This window comes from Engystomops pustulosus, chromosome 2 (genome assembly GCF_040894005.1).
Source record: "Engystomops pustulosus chromosome 2, aEngPut4.maternal, whole genome shotgun sequence".
NCBI lineage: Eukaryota > Metazoa > Chordata > Amphibia > Anura > Leptodactylidae > Engystomops > Engystomops pustulosus.
The window spans coordinates 137,359,158-137,379,849 of NC_092412.1; the positions used below are offsets into that span (position 1 = coordinate 137,359,158).

General features: G+C 39.0%; 1 protein-coding gene across 3 annotated transcripts in view; it reads right to left on the reverse strand.

Annotated features, from left to right (window-relative positions):
* Window positions 1-1,532: 1,532 nt before the first annotated feature.
* Window positions 1,533-20,692, reverse strand: part of RHBDL2 (rhomboid like 2) — a 32,750-nt gene continuing 13,590 nt past the window's right edge. For 2 of the 3 annotated variants that reach the window (XM_072136645.1, XM_072136644.1), the window contains exons 2-8: window positions 18,348-18,559; window positions 11,891-12,039; window positions 7,522-7,634; window positions 6,202-6,302; window positions 3,649-3,709; window positions 3,224-3,285; window positions 1,533-2,233 (exon numbers count right to left, since the gene is read on the reverse strand). In XM_072136645.1, coding sequence (XP_071992746.1) covers window positions 2,054-2,233; window positions 3,224-3,285; window positions 3,649-3,709; window positions 6,202-6,302; window positions 7,522-7,634; window positions 11,891-12,039; window positions 18,348-18,545 — 864 coding nt within the window. In that variant the 5' untranslated portion in view covers window positions 18,546-18,559 and the 3' untranslated portion in view covers window positions 1,533-2,053. Of the gene's footprint in view, window positions 2,234-3,223; window positions 3,286-3,648; window positions 3,710-6,201; window positions 6,303-7,521; window positions 7,635-11,890; window positions 12,040-18,347; window positions 18,560-18,662; window positions 19,955-20,692 lie in introns of those variants that run through there. The other variant, XM_072136643.1, reaches the window with a different exon arrangement.

Here is a 20,692-nt window from a genome sequence, read left to right on the forward strand (position 1 = left end):
TTATAGCTCATATCGGTCCCCATTGATGTCTATTGTGTTTTGTCACCAGAACATCTCCAGTATTTTGCTGTGTTATGGCGCGACCCCTGCACTGCTCTATGGAGAGGGGAGGGGTGTGCAGTGCTCATTCCTCCTCCTCTCCAGCATTTTTTAACACTTTAATGCCTAAAAAGGCTTTTGGAGAATTTTTGGCAAAATTTTTAAACAAATTGGTTTAAGGGCCATAATTTCTTCTTCTTTTTGCATGCTACCTTAATAATTTTTTTCATGACACATTGGGCTAGTTAAACATTAAAAAATGTTAAAGACTTTTTCATTTTTAGTTTGTTTTGAGGTTTAAGTTACAAAAGTCGAAAAAAAGGCTTTTTTGGAATGTATAGTATATATTTTTTTACATTTTCAAATTAACTCAAAATTAGCATTAAAAATTATTTCTCTAGTATAATGGTAAATTTGCTGACGGCTTTGTATATATACTCTATGCAGGGTGCAGACGAGTGCGCGCAGCTGCCAGGAGCTGTGCACTGAAGATCTCAGGGTAGGAGGATCAAAAGAGGCTACTGGGCGTGGAGCAGCCATGCTGCGTAGCTTCAGCTCCATCTATTCCACATCCCAGTAGTCTCTTTCATTAATTTGCATATTAGGGCAATAAAATATTTACAAATTTATTGGGCACTGAAGGATTAGCCCTAAAAAGCGGTCCAATGGCAATTATTAGAGGAACCTGCCAACAGATATACCTTAATAGGTAGATGTGAGATGGTAGGTTTCCTTTAAATGGGTATTCCCACAAAGACATATTACACTTATATGTACTCAGGATAACAAAATAACACATTCTCTAATTCACTGTTATTAACAAAAATGCAGCATTTCATAGATATAAGTCCAACCTGCTGTACAAAATTTCAGTTTCCCCTAGACACGACCCTGTAACTTCTGACTTTAGATTCGAGTGGGGCCATCTTGGATTTCTGTGTGCGATTGTGGAGCTGAGTTTCTTTCTCTCTCTGCTGTGTAGCTGCAGCCACGCCCCCTACAGGGAGCTCAGCGACTCGCACATCCTGCTTGCGCATAGTGAGCAGAGAGATGAGCTGCAAACTGCAAGCTACAAGGAGATAAGTGATCTGAGGGAAGCAGGCACATGTCATTGAGATGTAGCAGAGCTGTGTGTGCAATAGGCATCTCATCATCTCTGATCTGTCTTATCTCACTCTGTTTCAGTGTGTTAGTACAATGTCAGAAGCCAGATGAAAGTACATATAAACCCTGTACCCTGTAACCACATTGTCATCCCACAGAACTAGATGGATCATAATTTGTATTTTACACTGACCATCACTGAGCAATAGGAGTTAAAACAGAAATAAAGTTGAGTAAAATTGTAAAGTAAGGGGTTAAAATTATCTGTATTGTGTTAATATCACTAGGGGATTGAGATGTGAGAATTTTCTTTTGTGGGAAAACCCCTTTAAGTCTCCCCACACCTTAAGGTGGTTTTTGATGGCAAAGTCTCCATTTACAAAATAAAATAAATTTAAGACATTTATTTTACAATCTAAAAAGCAATATGCAATAGTCAAGTATTATCCACATCAAGGCACTTCATGCATATTTACATTTTACATAAGTTACAGTTTTTCCAATATCTAACAAGTATGTTTAGTAAAGTTCAAAGGTTTTTTTATATTCCCAAGTGAATCTGGTATTGAGGTATGCATTGGTCTTTTTAAATCTTTTGAAAGGTTTTTTAAAAATACAAAAATCATTTGGATCAAGATGAAGGATGATTTGATGGCTGCAAATCAGTACCTTTCTTTTTTTGTTTCAGTTATCATGGGTTTGCATCCATGTTTTTAGCATTTTCAAAAGATTTCATTAAATAAACAGATATGGGGGGCCAGAGGTAGTAGTTGCATCCATGACCAAAGGCCATTGTTGTAACATAAAATGACACACATATTATTAACAGTATGTACCGGTAGTCGTTACCACGCCTGCAAGCCACACGTTCTAAGAATCCACATATTGTGGTCTACTACTGGTATAAACATTAGGACACCGGTGAGAGGAATATATTGAAGAATACAGCAAAAACCAAGAAAGCAACATATGCAGCAATGCAGATCCAGAATCTTGGGTCCTTTATCAGGTTTTTGTCAAAACAGCTAAAAACTGTGTACCCAATTGTCATTCCGGCGAGCCCTCCTGCAAAGTGAGCCACAAAGGAGACCTGGATTTAAAAGACAGGAACATTACTAAATAAGGTACATTGTTGTTAAAAGAAAATGTAGCCTGTAAATAAAAGACTTCTGACACATATTTTGTATATATATCATTAGTTTAATTAATGTACTTTGCCATATATTCCAAATTGGATCACACACATAGAAAAATGCCAAGAAAACACCAGGCTTAAAGAACACATGTCCCCAGACCTTTAGACCTCACATTAGTAACTGGTAAAGGGTTAAAATTCTCCCCATAGCACCTAAAATTATCTACCACAGAGGCACTGTACTTAAATTACAACATATTTTCTGATATTCAAATGAGTTCATAAGAGTCAATTTCTGAAGAGAAAAGTCAACTTTTCTCCAGACTGCCATTAAACCCCTCCTCCTTCTTTTGATTGACAATCCTGTTTCTTTACACATCCTGGCCGTAGTAGACAGGAAGTCCTTTCCCTGTCCTAACCAGAATGTTGTCCCTCTCACTTTCATGATGATTTTAGCAGTAAGCACTGTGTTGAAAAATCATATCTTGTCACCATTTCAAGAATTCGCGATTATTTCATTAAATAAATGCCCCCATATTGTTTATTGTTTCTTAAAAATACAAAGCAATAGCTTCAAAACTAGTTAAAGGTACCAGTGATCAACCAACAGCTTGGATTTGGGATGGTAAGACCTATATGTGAGTGTGTGAAACGTGGCAATGTGATACTATACATATTTAGTACATTTTGTCAAAAAGACTGCAGTGTTTATGAGCCAGCTTTCCTAGAAATGCATGTACAAATTCATGTCCCCTCATGTTAGAAAATAATAATAATAATAATAAAGCTTTCTTTATATAGTGCCTTCATATTCAGCAGTGCTGTACAGATCATGGGGTACATATACAAATAAAACAAGACATTACAGAGTAATAACAATCACATGAAACAATATGGGTGATATAAAATCACCATTTACTATTATAGATTAAAAGAAAACTTTACCTGAGGACCAGCTACTTTAGAAATATATCTTCTGTAGAGGGCAAAGCCAACATCAGTCCCAACTATACAACAAAGAGAGTGACATTTCAGGATTTAACTTTCACAAGCCAAACAAAAATAAAAATCCATATAATCTCAATGATTCTTATAATGGCAACCACTATGCTGACTGTGTAGGGTAATTTACAATGGCTTCCTGTCGCTAAAGATAATAAGCCAAAAAAGAGTGAAATATAGGTAATATTTATGGAATCGTCAACTGGTTCAAAATCTGGTTGCTACAGGAGAAAAAGCAGCACCGCTTTAATTTCTTATAGTGCTCTTGAAAAAGAAAGCTGCTCTCTGACGTATTCTAAAGGTAACAAAAACAGTTTGATAAATCAACTGCAAACTAGTTACTCTATAAGTGTATTAGAAGAACTTACCTATTAAGACTATTGAAATTATTCTAAAAATTCCAAACAATGGCACCATATCTTTGAAATTCTGTGAAAACAAACAAAACATTTTTTTCCATGTTGTCCACATCTCTAACAATGATCAATTTTCTACTTGGCAACATTGAACATTCTGCTAAAAAAAAGTGTTCTATTTACTATTAGCGTAATTGGTATGGGGGCTACAGGAAAGGGACATTATTAGTTGGTGGGCCACAACAGGGATAATATACTTGAGGGCTACAGGAAATTGTTATCCAGTTTAGGGAGTGGCCACACAGCAGAAGGCATTAAACAGTGCTTCCCACAGTCTGCTACCAGGGTTTATCCACACTCCATATTGCCCCGAAGCTGCTTTATTGCCCACATCAAGCTGCTTTTTAGGATCTCTGGAAGGCTGGGGGTTTGTAAATGAACTCATGGTTGTATCAGCAGGTGGGGGAAGATCCTGGATCTGCATAGAAGGCTGCTGCTAAGGTGTCTTAGGGGGAATTCTGACCCAATTCTGTGCATTTCCTGCCATCCTGCCAGTAGCTTTGGACCTCTGCATGTATCCTGCCAGTAGGGCTTCATCCGTCATGAGGCGGGATGAAGACCCCACCTCAGGTGGCATATGCAGAGCCCTGAAGAGCTGGTTAATCAGTACTGTCTATGTTATATCACTTGCATCTGTGTCTTTGGACACAGATCCAGGTGGTAGAGTGACACAGCTCAGTGCAGACCCGTTTGTCTATGCTGATCTTTTACTCTGAAGGACCTAGGTGATGTCATCAAACAGAGACAACCAGAGCGTGTGAGAAAGTGAGTATTAGTTTTACTTTTTTTTTTTTTTGCACTGGCCACATTATTAACTCCTTAACGTCCTGGCCTTTTTTCAGTTTTTTCATTTATATTTTTCACTCCCCACCTTCAAAAATCTATAACTTTTTTAAATTTTGCCATGTACAGCTTTCACTGTGTGCCACAAATGACATGTCCATTTTATTCTTTGGGTCGTTGCAATTATGGGGATACCAAATTTATATAGGTTTTATAATGTTTTCAAACATTTACAAAAATTAAAGAGTTTGGATTTTGCCATCTTCTGGCACCAATAAATTTTTCATACTTTACTGTACGGAGCTGTGGGTGGTGTCATTTTTTGCGACTTCTGATTTTTCATTGCTATCATTTTTAGGACTGCGACCTTTTGATCACTTTTTATTGATTTTTTTTTATATTTTTCAAAATGGCAAAAAGTACCATTTTTTACTTTGGGCGCTTTTTTCCGTTCCAGGGTTAAACACAGTGAAAAACTGTTATTATATTTTGATAGATCAGGCAGTTTCGAATGCAGCGATACCTAATGAGTTTTTTACTATTTATTAATATTTATATCAGTTCTAGGGGGGTGTTTTGAATTTTTAGAATGTGTTTTTTTACTATTTATTAATATTTATATCAGTTCTAGGGGGGGTGTTTTGAATTTTTAGGGTTTTTTTATTATAATTTTTTTGTTTAAACTTTTTTTTATTTTTCCTTTCACTATTTTTCAGACTACCTAGGGTACTTTAACCTTAGGTTATCTGATCAATCCTATCATATACTGCCATGCTACAGTACAGCCTAATAACTGTCATATTTTTATTCTATGGGTCAGTATGATGACGTGGATACCATAATTACATATTTTTCTTACATTTTGCTAAATTTATCACAATAAAACCTAATATGGGAAAACATCTATTGCCGTCTTCCAAGTGGCATAACACTTTTATTTTTTTGTCTACGGAGCTGGTGGATTGCTTGTTTTTTGCTGGATATGAAGTACTTTGCACCTGTATGTGGAGAAGATATATTATTACTTGTTGTTGCATTTTTTGTGGGATGGAGAATGAACAAATCATATTTTTGGTGGGTTTTTCTACAGTTTGTTTTACAGCGGTCAATAATGATTTATTTTTATTCTACAGGTCCTTACGGATGCAGTGATACCATATGTGTGGGGATTGTGTAATGATTTTGACTTTTTTGACATTATATGCCATTGGGCACTTTTATTAATTTATTTTTTATTGAATTACTTTTTTATTTTACTTTTTTTATTTGTTTCACCATGGGACATGAACATGCAATTATCTGGTTGCTTGTTCATGATAATATCCTGCAATATTGATGTATTGCAGGGTATTAGCTCAGTCAGCTTATGCACATGAAATCTGTAGCATATCATATAATTTGGTGTAATTTATGGCAGAATACTAGAACAATTCAAGAGCTTTATGACAGTTTCACCATAATTTGGGAAGCAATAGTTATTAAGATTTACTTTTTAATTTTATAATTTCACGTTATTTGCATAGTAAAATAGACACTTTACACACATATCTATTACATTTAGTTCATTTTACAACATCTCTTGTCTACACCACTATAAAAGGTAGCTTTTAGATAAAAATAATTCATTAATAATTGATCCTATTAACTGTAGAGTAAAATAGTTGCTTCAATGAGAAATTTCAGCTAGGACAGCTGAAACGGATACAAAAAAGATCAACTCACCACTATGACATTCATGAAGTAACCTCCTATTAAGGCATACACTCCTCCAGACGCTCCTACCAGAGCAAGGTGTGGATCAAAGATGGAGCTGGCCAAAGACCCTGGTTAGAAAAACAACAATCCATATAAATCCGGTAAGTATATTTGGCTAGTTAGGGAGAATAAATAATGGGGGCACTTTGATCAATTCTAAGTTATAGGGGGCCCGATTCGTGATTTCCCGACAGGTTACCCAAATATTTCCGATTTGTGCCGATTTTCCATGTATTTCCCCGGGATTTTGGGGCAAACCCAACGAATTCGGAAAAACCACCGCATTAAAAAAAAAAAAAAAGGCCGTGGGACTCGTGCTTACCTTCACCAGGAATAGGCCGTTGTACTCCAGTGCGTTCCGGCGGGTCTCGGCGGACTTCAGCGCAGCAGCGCCACCTGGTGGACCTGGGGGGAACTGCCTTAGTGAATCCCGGCCGGACCCGAATCCACCGCAGAGAACGCGCCGCTGGTTCGCGAATGGACCGGGTAAGTAAGTCTGCCCCATATAGTTAGACTGGAACAGTAGGATGTATAAATAGCAGTCCAGAAGAGGTTAATTACTTTTTGTTCAAATTTTATCAGCTGCAAAATGGTAAAAATGTAGCGATTTGGCCATTCTTTTTCTGTTACAGCGTTCACCTTCTAGTATAACGATTTATATTTTATGGCTTTTTTGGATGCGGGTAAACCCAATGGGCAACATTTACTTACCCGTCCGGAGGAGTTCACCGAAAGTGCATCGTCCGACGATAATGCACTCTGCCATGATTCACTAAGATTGTGCGCCCGATATCCTGCATGTGTGTTGCTTCCCCGCTCAGGTCCGACAGAGTTCACCTTCTTCTTCCTGATGCATGTAAGCGCTTGGGCTTGCAACACAATTTGAAAGTTAAAGAGGACCTGTCACCCAAATTTTCAGCACTAGGAGCTGCTTACTAAAGTAATTTATTTTTTTTTAAATGCTCTACAGGAGAAATTGATTTAATTTGTACATTAATATACAACTTTAGATATCTGACATACATAAATAAATAAATATTAGATTTACATAATTTAATTTTTTTATAATTACGTTTTTTATTTTTTTTTATTTAATTTCACTTGAGTAATTTAAACCTTGTTTAAAAAGGGAGGTACTAATAAGACTTTAAAGGTCATGTAACAGTGTGCTAAATATGTACAATGCAGGGGTCCCTAGCATACACTTTGAAGTAAAAGAACATTATGATCCTCTAAGGAAATGACCAAAACATGCGAACATAGCTTAACACTTGCAATAACACTGACCTCCAATGACTCCTGCAATATAAACTAATCCAACGCGATGTCCTTTATGGACCATCTCCAGAGGGATTCCAAGAAAAAGCTGTAGAAACAGGTTCCCAATAATATGTTGTACTCTAAGACAAAGAAAAAACATACATTCCTGCTTTGATAAACTGCTGTTTATTCTTGATAACTGGTGAAGTTGATTGAAAGAATAGAGGGCCATGTAGTATGTGCCATACACTTTACAGCTACTATCCTGCTATTCCACACTAGCTATCCAGCATATCTCACATGGCCATCTTTGTCCTACATTGCCTCCTATCTCTTTTTTGCACTATGCATGTTCTTTAACCCCTTCACGCTCCGCGGCGGATATATCCGCCACGGAGCGCAGTGACTTAGGGCTCAGTGGCGGATATATCCGCCACGGCGCTTATGCCGGTTCGGCTCTGGATCAGAGCCGAACCGGCATCGGGAAACACGGGGTGCCGGCTGTAACTAATAGCCGGCACCCCAGTGTAACACCCGCGATCGGAGTTGTCTCCGATCGCGGGTGCTTAACCCTTTAGATGCCGCGGTCAGCGCGACCGCGGCATCTAACAAGTATCTGGGGGGTCTTTCCCCCACGATCGGCCCCCCCGAACCGTTTTCGGGGGGCGCCGATCGTTGCTATAGTAACTCTGGGGTCCGATCTGGTCCCCAGAGTTACTAGCAAGAATTGCCAGTAAGATGGCGTCTGTGACGTCATCTTACTGGCAAAGTGCCAGCCTATGCAAGTGCATAGGCTGACACTGATAATACTCTGCAATACATCAGTATTGCAGAATATTATCATGAAGAAGCAATCAGAAGATTGCTTCTTCATGTACCATGGTATAAAAGTGAAAAAGTAAAAAAAAAAGTTATTCAATAAAAAAATAAAGTCATAAATCACTAAAAATGCCCCAAACCCCCAAAACATATAAAGAGACATATAACTCAAAAAAAAAGTCTAAATCATAACACAAACCCCACATATATAGTATCACCGCGTCCGTAACAACCCGTAGAATAAAAGTAAATCATTATTGAACCCCCACGATAAACGCCGTAAAAAAAAAATGTTATAAACCCTCCAAAAATTATGATTTTTACCTTTTCAATCCCACAAAAAATGCTATAAAATGCGACCAAAAAACCATATGTACTCAGACATGATACTGGTGCAAAGTACAACATGTCCCGCAAAAAACAAGCCATCAACCAGCTCCGTAGCCAAAAACGTAACAAAGTTATGCCACTTGGAAGATGGCAATACAAAAATTATAGATTTTTCCCCACATTAGGGTTTTGTTTGACAAATTTAGTAAAACGTAAGAAAATATATTCATGTCTGGTATCCCCGTAATCGTATCGACCCATAGAATAAAGATAACAGGATTATTAGTCTATACGGTGAACACCAAAAAAAAAAAAAGTCAAAAATCCAGTACAGAATTGATGCTTTTCTACTCCTGCCCTCAAAAAAAGTTCCTAAATTTTCAACAATAGGTGATACCAACCCCAAAATGGTAACAATGGAAAAAGCATCTCATCCCGCAAAAAAAATGCCGTCACATGGCCCCAATAACGAAAAAGCGAAAATTTTATAGCCTTCAAAAGGGGCCAATGAGGAAACTAAAATCCTGGCAGCTGCAGCGCCCTCCTTCCCTTCTGCGCCTTGCTGTGCGCCCATAAAACAAGTCACAGCCACATGTGGGGGGTCGCTGCACTCAGGAGAAATTGCAGAACAAATTGTATGGTGGGTTTTCTCTTTTTATATTTTGGAAATGTGTAAATTTTAGGGCTAAATGAACGTATAAGGGAACAGTATGACCATTCTAAATTTCACCTCCATTTTGATTCAATTACTATGAAGATCTCAAGGGGTTAACAATCTTCGTAAAAGCTGTTTCTGATAGCTTGAGGGGTGCAGATTTGAAAATGGGTAGATTATATAGGGGGTTTTGATGCTAAATATGTAAAATTTCATTCAAAACTGTATTTATCCCCAAAATAGTCAATTCTGAAAATCCGGAAAAGCGATATTCTATTTGTAGGCCGCGTGACGTCAAAATAAATTATCCAAACATTTCAGAAATTATGAAAATGTAAAGTAGACAAATGGGAAATGTTATTCTGCAAGTTATTTGGGTGGTAAATCTATCTGCCTGAAAACGCAATGATTTTGAATTTCGAAAATGGCAAATTTTTCAAAAAATTTATCATATTTTCTTTTTTTTTGTAAATAAACGCAAAACTTATCAGCCAAAATTTACCACTAAAATGAAGTACAACATGTGGGGAAAAAACAATCTCAGAATCGTTTTGATAAGTAACAGTGTTCAAAAGTTATAACCATATAAAGCGACGCAGGTCAGAATCCAAAAAATCGGGCTGAGCCTTAAGCTGTAAAATGGCTGCGTCCTTAAGGGGTTAAAAACCTTAAGATAAGCTATGTCTAGAGCTCCTACGTTTTAGCCATGTTATTGGCACTCAGTTAAGTTACTGGATGAAAAACAGAGACATGTTTCTGCAAGTACAAGTGCCCACTCTCTATTTACAAGTCTGGCAACTGCTCAGGTTCTCTTTACTGAACCTCACCATCACCTACCTTATATTAGCAATGCACATGAGATACATACTGAACACCAATGCACTTTCACATGAATATGTCCTGATCCATTTGAAGGGAGAGAGCTGTTGCCATACAACCCTGCAGGCACATTATATTACCAAGAACATCTTAGTATCCTACATGTCTCATACGCCTCTCCCTCAAAATCAAAATCTGCATGGTGGAGCGACAAGGAGAAGAGGAGCTGCAGAGAGTGCCTCAGGCAAGTATATACGTTTATTATTTTAAGGGGGACATGGCTGCAAGGTATTTCATTATTAGAGGGACTTTGCTGCTGGGCATTTCATTATTAGAGGGCCTTGGCTTTGTAGCATTTCATTTTTAGAGGGCCTTGACTGCAGGGCTTTTCATTATCACTGGGCCATGGCTACTGGTCACTTCATTATTAGATGGCCATGGCTGCTGGTCATTTTATTATTACTGGGCCACGGCTGCTAGGCATTTTATTTTTAGGGGGCTACAGGTGCTGGGCATTTCATTATTAAGGGGGACATTTTATTACTGATGGGTTGCTTCTGCTGGACATTTATTAATGAGCGGAGGCTGCTGGGCATTTCATTGATGAGGGGAGGCTACTGGACATTTTATTAAAAAATAACCACTGTATTTCCCATTTTCCATCCCAGATTCACTGCACACTATAGTGAGTGACTATTAGGACCATATGACAAAATTCTCAACATGTGGGCTCATCAGGGGAACGTTATGAGAGAATTTTGTCATATGGTCCTAATACTCACTCACACAACAAAAACAATAAAGATGGTGTCCTGATGGTGGTATGTTAGACCACGTATCAGTAGCAGAATAGGGCAAGAGTTTGTCAGTAGCTAGACAAGGGAGTGTATGAATGCACTGGTCTGACTGACAAGTATAATGATACATGTTTGCACAATACGCTTCTCTGTTGACAAATAGGTCTAACTAATCTAGTCTATGCGAAAAATATGGGATTAGTTTGACCATTGTATGATCTTGCGCACTTTAATATATGTGGATCAACAATAAAGATTCACACAAAAATATCGTATGTGGATTGACAACAAAAACTTCACACAACATTTAGGTTGTACCAGATATTTTAATACTTGGGGGGTTTGTAATTTCTACATCAATAAAAGTTATATTTTAATTCCTAAATACTACGTCTGTGAATCCTCTAATAGCATAGTGTTCAGAAGGAAAAATGCATCAAATAGATACAAAATATCTGGTATATTAGTAACTACACTTTAGTTATGATACCTACAATGCTTGTTACCAAAGCTAAGGGAATGTTTCTACTTCTGTCTTTTAATGTTACTTATTGAGACTTTCCACATATAGCTATCAAATTAAATTCCATACACCGGTGAGGTCTGTAAAACATGTGTTAAACCTGGGATGGTGAGCACTATTACTCCCCATCCCAGTTATTGATTAGCTGATTATCGCAAAACTTATTGGGTGATAGGTCTAAGGCTAAAGGTCTATAGAACAATCACAACTAGTTCCATCCAATAAGAAAAGTCAACCAATGTATTTGTTCACTTATTCAATAGAGTATTATAATGACTTGCTAACAAACACATACCCTTCAGGGTCATAGTTGTTGTTTTAACATGTTTTCACATGAAAGTAGATGTCTGTGAATTCCTGTGAGTATTCTGATGCAAGGAACTCATTTAAAGAAGCTAAAATGTCTATATGTCTGCTAATGTCAGAGACAAGGTCTCAAGTTTTCATACTTACCCTGCATGAACCAACATGTAAGATAAAAATCTCCATGCTTCCTCTCGCTTATCAGGGCGGTAAATAAATGGACTCTTAGTAATACCAGTATCCAAGGTGATCCATTGTTTCTGTGGCATCCATACTGCATAGTAAATGAAAACGCCCAGCTGGATCAGAGAAAAAAAGAGAAAATAGAATTTTTTTTTTTACTTCTAAAAAAATACAGTTTGCCCATTTTTTTTTTTAGATCGGAGCATGCATCTCCTTCTGTCATCTGTTCTTGACTGTCAAAATTGGACTTCAATCAAAAAACAATATATAAAAGAATATCTTTATTCACAAACAGCAACACTATAGTTTAAGGGCAGCTTGGTCCCTTTAACTTTAAGACCAGAAAAGACGGTCTCAGTTGCCACACACTGTTGAAGTCCAACTGACATGTGGTGGCCTTCACATATGAACTGACTTTTGGCCCCATGTGGTAACAGTTGCTACCCTGGAGATTCTACACCTTACAAGCACATATAAATATGGTACAAGTAGGATTACTTAGGAATCTATATAGTTTCAGAACAGATGTATTAGGTAGCACACATCTAAAGCTTCAGGCATGAAGTGTTCACTGTTGGAGATGCAACTGGAGATGTACTTGATTTTTGTAATTTTGCAATCCTGGAGATTATTGCAATTATACAGTTGTGTTTGAGTAAGGTTGGTGTGGGCCACTTGGCACAAAATATTTGAATGTGGTCCAAACAGGGTACAGTAACATAAAGCCCCCCCAGCAATAACTATATACAGACTTGAAATTAATAACTATATAAAGCCTCCCCAGTAATAACTATATACAGCCCCCAATAATATCCATATACAGCCCCCTTACAATAACTATATACAGCCCCACAGTAATCACTATATACAGGTTCCCCAGCAATAACTATATACAGCCCCTTAACTATATACTATACTAGCTATATACAGCTCCCAGCATTAACTATATACAACCCCCTGCATTAACTTTATACAGCCCCCAGAAATCCCTACATATGGACCCCTAACAATAACTATATACAGCCCCAAACAATATCTATATACAGCCCGCAGTAATCACTATATACACCCCCATAAATCACTATATTCAGGCCCCCAGCAATAACTATATACAGCTCTCTAACAATAACTATATATAGCTCCCAATTTTCACTATATACAACCACCAGTATTCACTATATACATCCCCCAGTATATACTACATACAGCCCCAAGTAATTACTATATACAGCCCCACAGCAATAGCTAGATACAGCCCCCCTGCATTAACTATTTATAGCCCCCAGCAATAACTATATACAACTCTCTAACAATAACTACATACAGCCTCCCTGCTTTAACTATATACAGCCCCCTGCATTAACTGTATACAGCCCCCCTACATTAAACTATATACAGCCCCCCACATTAACTATATACAGTCCCCATCATTACTATTAACAGCCCCCCCCCCAGCATTTACTATATACAGTCCCCTAGCATTAACTATATACAGCCCCCAGCATTAACTATATATAGCCTCCAGGCATTAACTTTATACAGTTCCCAGTAAAATAGTAAAACTTTACTTACCTTCTGCCGCTGCACATATCAACAACCTCCTCTTCCGACTGGTCAGACATCTGGTGCAGGCATCACTGTGTGTGACCTCACTGTGCCGCCTGCACCAGGACACTCCAGGACTTCCTGCGTGCTGCGCTCCTACATCAATAGCAAGGCACGGAACATTGTTCCCTTGCTCTGCCAGAAATCCAAATAAATCGCCCTGATTACCAGCGGTTTCACACCCATCTAGTGGGCAATAGCGGCAGCCATGCGACTGCCCAAATCGCCCACAGTGTAAACAAGTGGAGCCCCCATAGGAGTAAAGTGGTGGGGGGGACCAGGGCACGCTCCCCAGGCACCCCCTTATAATCCGGCTCTGCTTGTTAGTAGCAGCAGGGCTGTGAGAAATATATTTATATTCTAGGACTTGATGCATATGTCCTCAAATTTGTGTATTCACTGGGTAGGGGGTTAGGTTAACACTGGTTTATTCCCACCAGACCCATGAGCACAGTTTTGTATTTTAAATTGTTTTTAGAGAGCTTGTTACAATAAAGTTAGATTTTTTTCCTAATATTCAAATAAGTGATGTTTTTGATATATGGAACCATTGTTTACACGCCAATCTTTTTGTAGTATTTCAGGTATCTTCTTGATGGTGTGGGCTCAGAATCATTGATTATTTTCTGTACTTGAGGTCTTTCTCTGACAAATTTTTGTATTCTTTGATCTCTCCTTTTAAACTGATCCACTGCCAATCCCCTCTGCTGTGACTAAGAGTATAGGGCAGTGGTGGCGAACCTATGGCATGGGTGCCAGAGGTGGCACTCAGAGCCATTTCTGTGGGCACCCAGACCATGACCAGAAATGACTCCAGGTATCTTCCTGAATTCCCAGACAGCCCAGGACTTGCTATGCACAGAGCTATTTTAAAGTGACAGCGCTACCTGGGACTACTGGAGGAGTGGGAAGGTGTGGACAAATCTGGATTACCATTAGAGTTCCTGCTCCGGCCCTGACAATTCTTTCTGTTGATGGGATCATGGAGGGAAGCTACAATGGTCATCCAAATTTCTTCTATTTTGTGCTTTATTGGTGTCATCAGGGTGGTGGTATCAATGAAAGCTGTGACAGAGAAGGGAGTATAAATCACAAATTACATTTCTGTGTTGGCACTTTGCGATAAATTAGTGGGTCTTGGTTGAGTTTGGGCACTCGGTCTCTAAAAGGTTCGCCACCACTGGTATAGGGTATGGGCTCCACATTCAGATCTCACACAGTTGTGCAGCCCTGCACATTTCAGTCCATCTTCAATATGGGATATAAATGGAATATAAATGCATTTTTATGCTGCTGCTACTAAAAACACAGGTATGATTTCAAATCATGGCAAATACTAATAACAGGTATCCATAGCAATATGCTAACTATTTCCCACACTAAAAAATGCATAGTTTATATCCCCTCTATAAGCGTACATGGCTCCCTGCCAGAAGGAGCCGAGGGGTTAGTATTTTTCCTGCGAGTCGCTGTGTCACTCAGCCAATGTCTCCTGCATCTCATTTATCCCCCCTCCCTTCGGCTGACGTCATCCTCTACTCTGCTCTGCAGAAGGGAGGGGTTAATGAGGGAGATGCTGGAGACATGGGCTGAGTCACACAGCGACTTGTATGAAAAATACTCCCACCTCTGCTCTTTCTGGCAGTGACTTGCACGAATAACACACACCCTCTGGACTCACAGCTCCCTCTGCCAAGGTGCCAGGTAGTCTTACACAGTTCATTTTATGGGGATAGGAAGTATGCATTTTTGGGCTAAAAGCAGTGTGGGCAATAGTTAGCATACTGCTATGGGGACATTAGGTTTATTAGTGAAAATCTGGTGACAGGTTCCCTTAAAAGGATGGTCTGTACTTCATGGTCCCTCTATACACACAGGAAACTGCTACCATTGATGACCTGACTGGTTAAGCAGCATATTCTGTGCAAGAGCAATGAGTGTGATGCAAAAATAATGATGTGATATTTATGGCATTCTCACCCCCTCCCCAATTCAAATCAGATGCATACATTATACCTGTACATATAAGACACATCAGACAAGTGCAGCATACACTTGAACATATACACTACAATGTAGTCTAGTCTGTCTCTTAATTTAGTTTTAAGACATTAAAACTATTACACCTACTGTAAATTTTTCTGACACATGTAGCCTTAAACTCTTACGCTAGAAGATGGGAATGACTGGATCTAGTCATTGAGATTTACGGATATGCTTACCCCTGTGAAATAAAGGTGTGACTTAATATTAATCCCCTGGACTGAATGGACACAGTCACATATTTTGAATCAAGGCTAAGTAGAAGAGATGTACAAGGATGAAGCGCTCTGTAAGAAAATGACTAGGCTCCACTAGTATAATGGTAATTGGCTATAAAATTTGAATCATCTTTTATTGGAAATGGTTCCACTTATGTCAGGGTTGATGCATTAGACTAATCCTTATTTTATCTCTTTTCACTTCTCTTTACAGGTAAATAATTGTACCACATTTCATATAAATTAGTAAGAGCAATTCAGGTAGTATGAAGTCATAATGCCATGCTTATATTCATATGTGTCAATTAATACTTTTATTTCTGGAAAAAGATATTTATGAATAGTACTTTTTTGTAAAATAAAAAAAAAATTAAAGAATATATAAGGTATGTAAAACAAACATGAAAGATGATAGATTAAGGGGTTGTACATTAATATAAAAAACACAGTGTAGCATCACAGCTTTGGCTGATTAAAGAGTTTTAAAGAGAGTTAAAGAGGACCTGTCACCAATAAAAAAAAGCACTAGGAGCTGCTTATTAAAGTAAGCAGCTCCTAACGCTATCTCTAATGCAGCAGTGTAACACGGCTAGCGTTTTCTGAACCATCTGATAAAGCTAGCAAACACTGCTGCGAAGTACAATAGAAACACTGGGCTGCTTTGATCAGGTCCGGTGTCCATAGTTTGGCAGGTGACTGCCCATAGCTCTGGCCCCTCATGAATACGCCAGACCGCCTTGAGCGTAGTCCGGCATTTCTATTGTACTTCGCAGCAGTGTTCGCTTCCATTATCGGAGGGTTCCAAAAACCAGGGACAGCCAGGGACATGTGCTTTGGCTACCTATCTACTGGGGGGGCATGGGCTGTGGCTACCTATCTACTGGGGGACATGTGCTGTGGCTACCTATATATTGGGTGGGCACATGCTGTGGCTACCTAACTAATGGGGACACATGCTGTGGCTACCTATCTATTGGGAGGCATGTGCTGTGGCTACCTATATCTACTGGGGGACATTTGCTTTGGCTACCAATCTTCTGTGGGACATGTGCATTTTGTAAGCTGTCACGGAACCCTTTGAAAATACGTGGAGTTCATGGCTCTCTCGGCTAAAAAGGTTCCAAACCTGCCATGCAGGGATCTCCCACTCTTAAGAGAGCGTTAATATTATCCCCTTAAAAGCTTTTTTGAGGTGATGTGGCTCCCCCATATCTGTTATTTAGGCTGATTTCTTTATGCTCTATTGCATATACTGATCCAATGATAAATGTTAACATCTTTCTTCCTCCGCCTGTGCCCCCCCCTTCCCCACCACTGAATTGTTTTCCTATTTGGTGCAGTAGCTGGCTATGTACCTAACAAGATTCATTTATACAAGTTCCCATTTGGGGGGTTTCTGTTTTGCCATGTTCTATTGTAAGGCATCTTTATGTTTTACTATCAATAAAATCTTGTTGAAACTGATAAGAATAGTTTGTCTGCAGGCATGTAGACTAGAGGTAAAGGGCAATGTCATATTCCACATGCAGCTGCGGGTCAGGTACCATACTCCCAGGACGGTGGGATTTCTACTGAAACAGGAATTTGCAGCAACCACATCGGATGGGGAGTGATGAAGAAAACTTGAGATCAAGATGTTGTCTGACTACAGACAACAAGGAAAGGGTACTACAGTGATCTGAGTTGGGCGACTATCTGCTAGGACCTTCTCAGCCATTTTTATAATCAAACAAAAAAGAAACTTGCAGTTCTTTCACATTTGCTTTCTGAAATAGATCATTAAAGTCCATTTGCGAGCGTGGGAATAAGTCACTGGGGCAGATTTGGCATGATCTTACTACAGTTTTTAAGAGTAAGGACATCTAGTGTGTGCAGCAGAAACCAACAGGTGAGATGATATGATAGCATTATTTTTTTTACTTATGCAACAACATGGAAAGGAGGAGGTGATTGGGTCAGAATATGAGGGGGAGCTGCTGGGGCATAATATAAGTGGTATGCTGCTCTGGATGGCATAATATGAGGGTGAGCTGCTGGGGGGAGCACAATAAGAGGGGGGGCTGAAGGGCACAATATGATGGGGTCACAATAGAGCCGGGGGTGGGGCTAATATGAGGTGGTGCATACTATAAGTGGTAGCTGCTGTAGGAGGCATAATATGAGGGTGAGCTGCTAGAGAGAGCACAATAAGAGGGGGAACTGAGGGCCACAATATGGTAAGGGTAAAATATCAGGGGGAGCATATTATGAGGGGATGCTGCTAGTTGGGGCACAATATGAGGGGCCACAATTGATTGGATTTGTGTCTAAATTTGCAACCTTTCAAAAAGTCACACTGCATAAATCTGGAGTAAATGAACTGAAGTGCAGACTGGAGAGGGTTTAAAAAATATTTGGTGTGACAGTAATGAGACAGAAAAATGATGTAACTGCAACTATACATCCCCCAATTTGTCTTTGATTTGCCCAACTCCTTAATGGTAGAAAAGAGTTTTATAATGATAAAATAATGAGTTTTATATACAGTAAGTAATGTTTAGTAGCACTATCCCACATACCTCAATGATGCTAATGGATATAATAAAAATAGGAGGTGGCAAACAGTTTGCCCTCTCCATATATGTTGTTCTGTGATCAGGTGGCAGCATCCAGTTTGAAATTGTAGTGTGGAATTTTTCCCAGCACGTCTTAGGAGGGGGGTCTTTCTCTGTGTCTTCAGTCTCCTCTGCCCAACCTGACATTCTTTCAAGTTCCATTATGCCTGTAAAAACTAAGAAAAACACAAATCTTCAGATTAAAAAATTTCACAGTGATGTAAAGTTCTTATGCAGGGTTAGCCTTATGTTCTGGTTAGCCAGATATCTTTCTGTTACCTTCTCCAAGGTCTGCATCTAATTCAATAATTAGTAATTCTCCACACTCCTCTGCTGCTCACTGATGCTGGATCTGCACAGTAATCTGAGTAGTTTAGCAGGCAGGATAAGGGCTGATAAGAGATAATACATCTTATCTGACCATACATATTACAATGTTTCTAATATTGACCTGGATTATTGTTGTACAAAAAATATTTGTAATCATGACTATTATTTAAAGGCAAACATGCTTTAAATAATTTTTAAGTGGGAAAGGGGGGCCCCATGCCGAAGCCTGCTATGGGGCCCTGCCACTCCACACCACTGATGAGATACATATCACACATGACAATTTGAGCTCTACTATCATAACCATAATATACACAGCTCTGGTATATACCTCCATCCCCTCCCCTAGATAAAGATCTTTTCTGCCCATAGCTTGTAGCTTTACTCTCCTCACAATGTGTTGCTGTTTGCAAGCAGGAAGAAAGTATCTGTGTCTGTGTGAGTTCGTCCTGGAATGACAGAGTGGGGGCCACTGCAGAGAGCAGAGAGAAACTCAGCTCTGTGCAGCTTTAGATAGACGAACAAGATGTATACCGACCCTATACTCTGAAGATTCAAGGTTTAGGTCTATGGGGAACCAAAATTGTGTACACCAGGACTGATAGAGACAATTTGGAATTATATCTGCTGCAATTTTGTCAATAAAAATGAATTAGTGAATGTGTTATTTCATTATCTTGAGTACATTTAAGAAACTTGTTTTTGTGGGAATACTACTTTTAGTAGTTGCATGACTTAACAGGATCTATCACTGTGCATGTCAGCTCGTGCATCTGCATAGGCCGGCTACTGTACTTCACTGCCATACATCAGCATGGCAGTGTGTTAGTTTGAACAAGCAATCTATTACAGATAAAATTAAAAAATAATATAAGTCACCTAAATATAAAACTACCCCATATAATAAAAAATTAGGGTACATCACAACAAAAACCGAATCCTGTACAATAAAATCATTACTCAACCAGTACAATGAATACTGTACGAAAAATAATTTTAAAAATGCCAAAAATTGTTGCACATACAACCAAACAAAAGCATAATAAAAAGTGATCAAAAAGTCACATTTACACCAAGTACAAAGTGTACATAAAAAGTACAACTCATCTTGGAAAAAATAAGCCCTAATAAAGCTCAATCCTGGTCACAGACTAGGAGCCCAGGGTCTATGGCAGAGTTTCCCTGCCTCAGCTTCTTCTTCTGGTTGCTCAGGTAGACTGGCAGTCTTCTACTTCAAGCTCTGTTCCTTAACTGCAGACACTAAGGACTGGGACTCTACATTTTATATACTTTCAACCAGGGGAGGAGTGTTAACATTTTATTACAAAAACAATGACAAGGCATTTCACATAGACTCACATTGAGTCTGCATAATATTCTAGGGTTCTAAAGTGTAAACAAGTTTTCAGACAGCACCTGTCATTCTAAGGCTACATTCACACTAATGTGTGTCCGCTGTACGGTAGTACAGCAGGCAGACGTCGGCGCCAGGGAGGGGAGGAGTGCTCACCTCTGCTCCTCTCCATAGAGAAACATGGGGCATGGCACTGTATTCCAGGGAAAGATAGGACATGTCCTATCTTTTTCCCGGGGTGCAGCACCGTACCTCTCCCATACGGCGCTGTGCGCACATTGCCGTCTATGGGGGACATATATCCAACGTATATACATCGCCCGTATATACTTCCCCCATACGGCTGTGTGAATGCAGCCTAAAGGTCAAGCTGTCTGTTTGGTAAACATGTATATTTTTCTTCTGCAAATCAATCTACTATAGCTGAAAAATTGAAGACTTCTCTTTAGTAAGAGATACGCAGTCAGAAATGTCTCTCAATGTTCATTTACCCTGTACAGATTCAGTAATAAATACAGTGTACATAACAAACAATATAAATGAATGCAAGTTAATCCTTGATGTAAAGGAAAGTAAGAACTGCCGAGTTTGCAAAACATATTACAATTAGAGATGAGCGAGCACT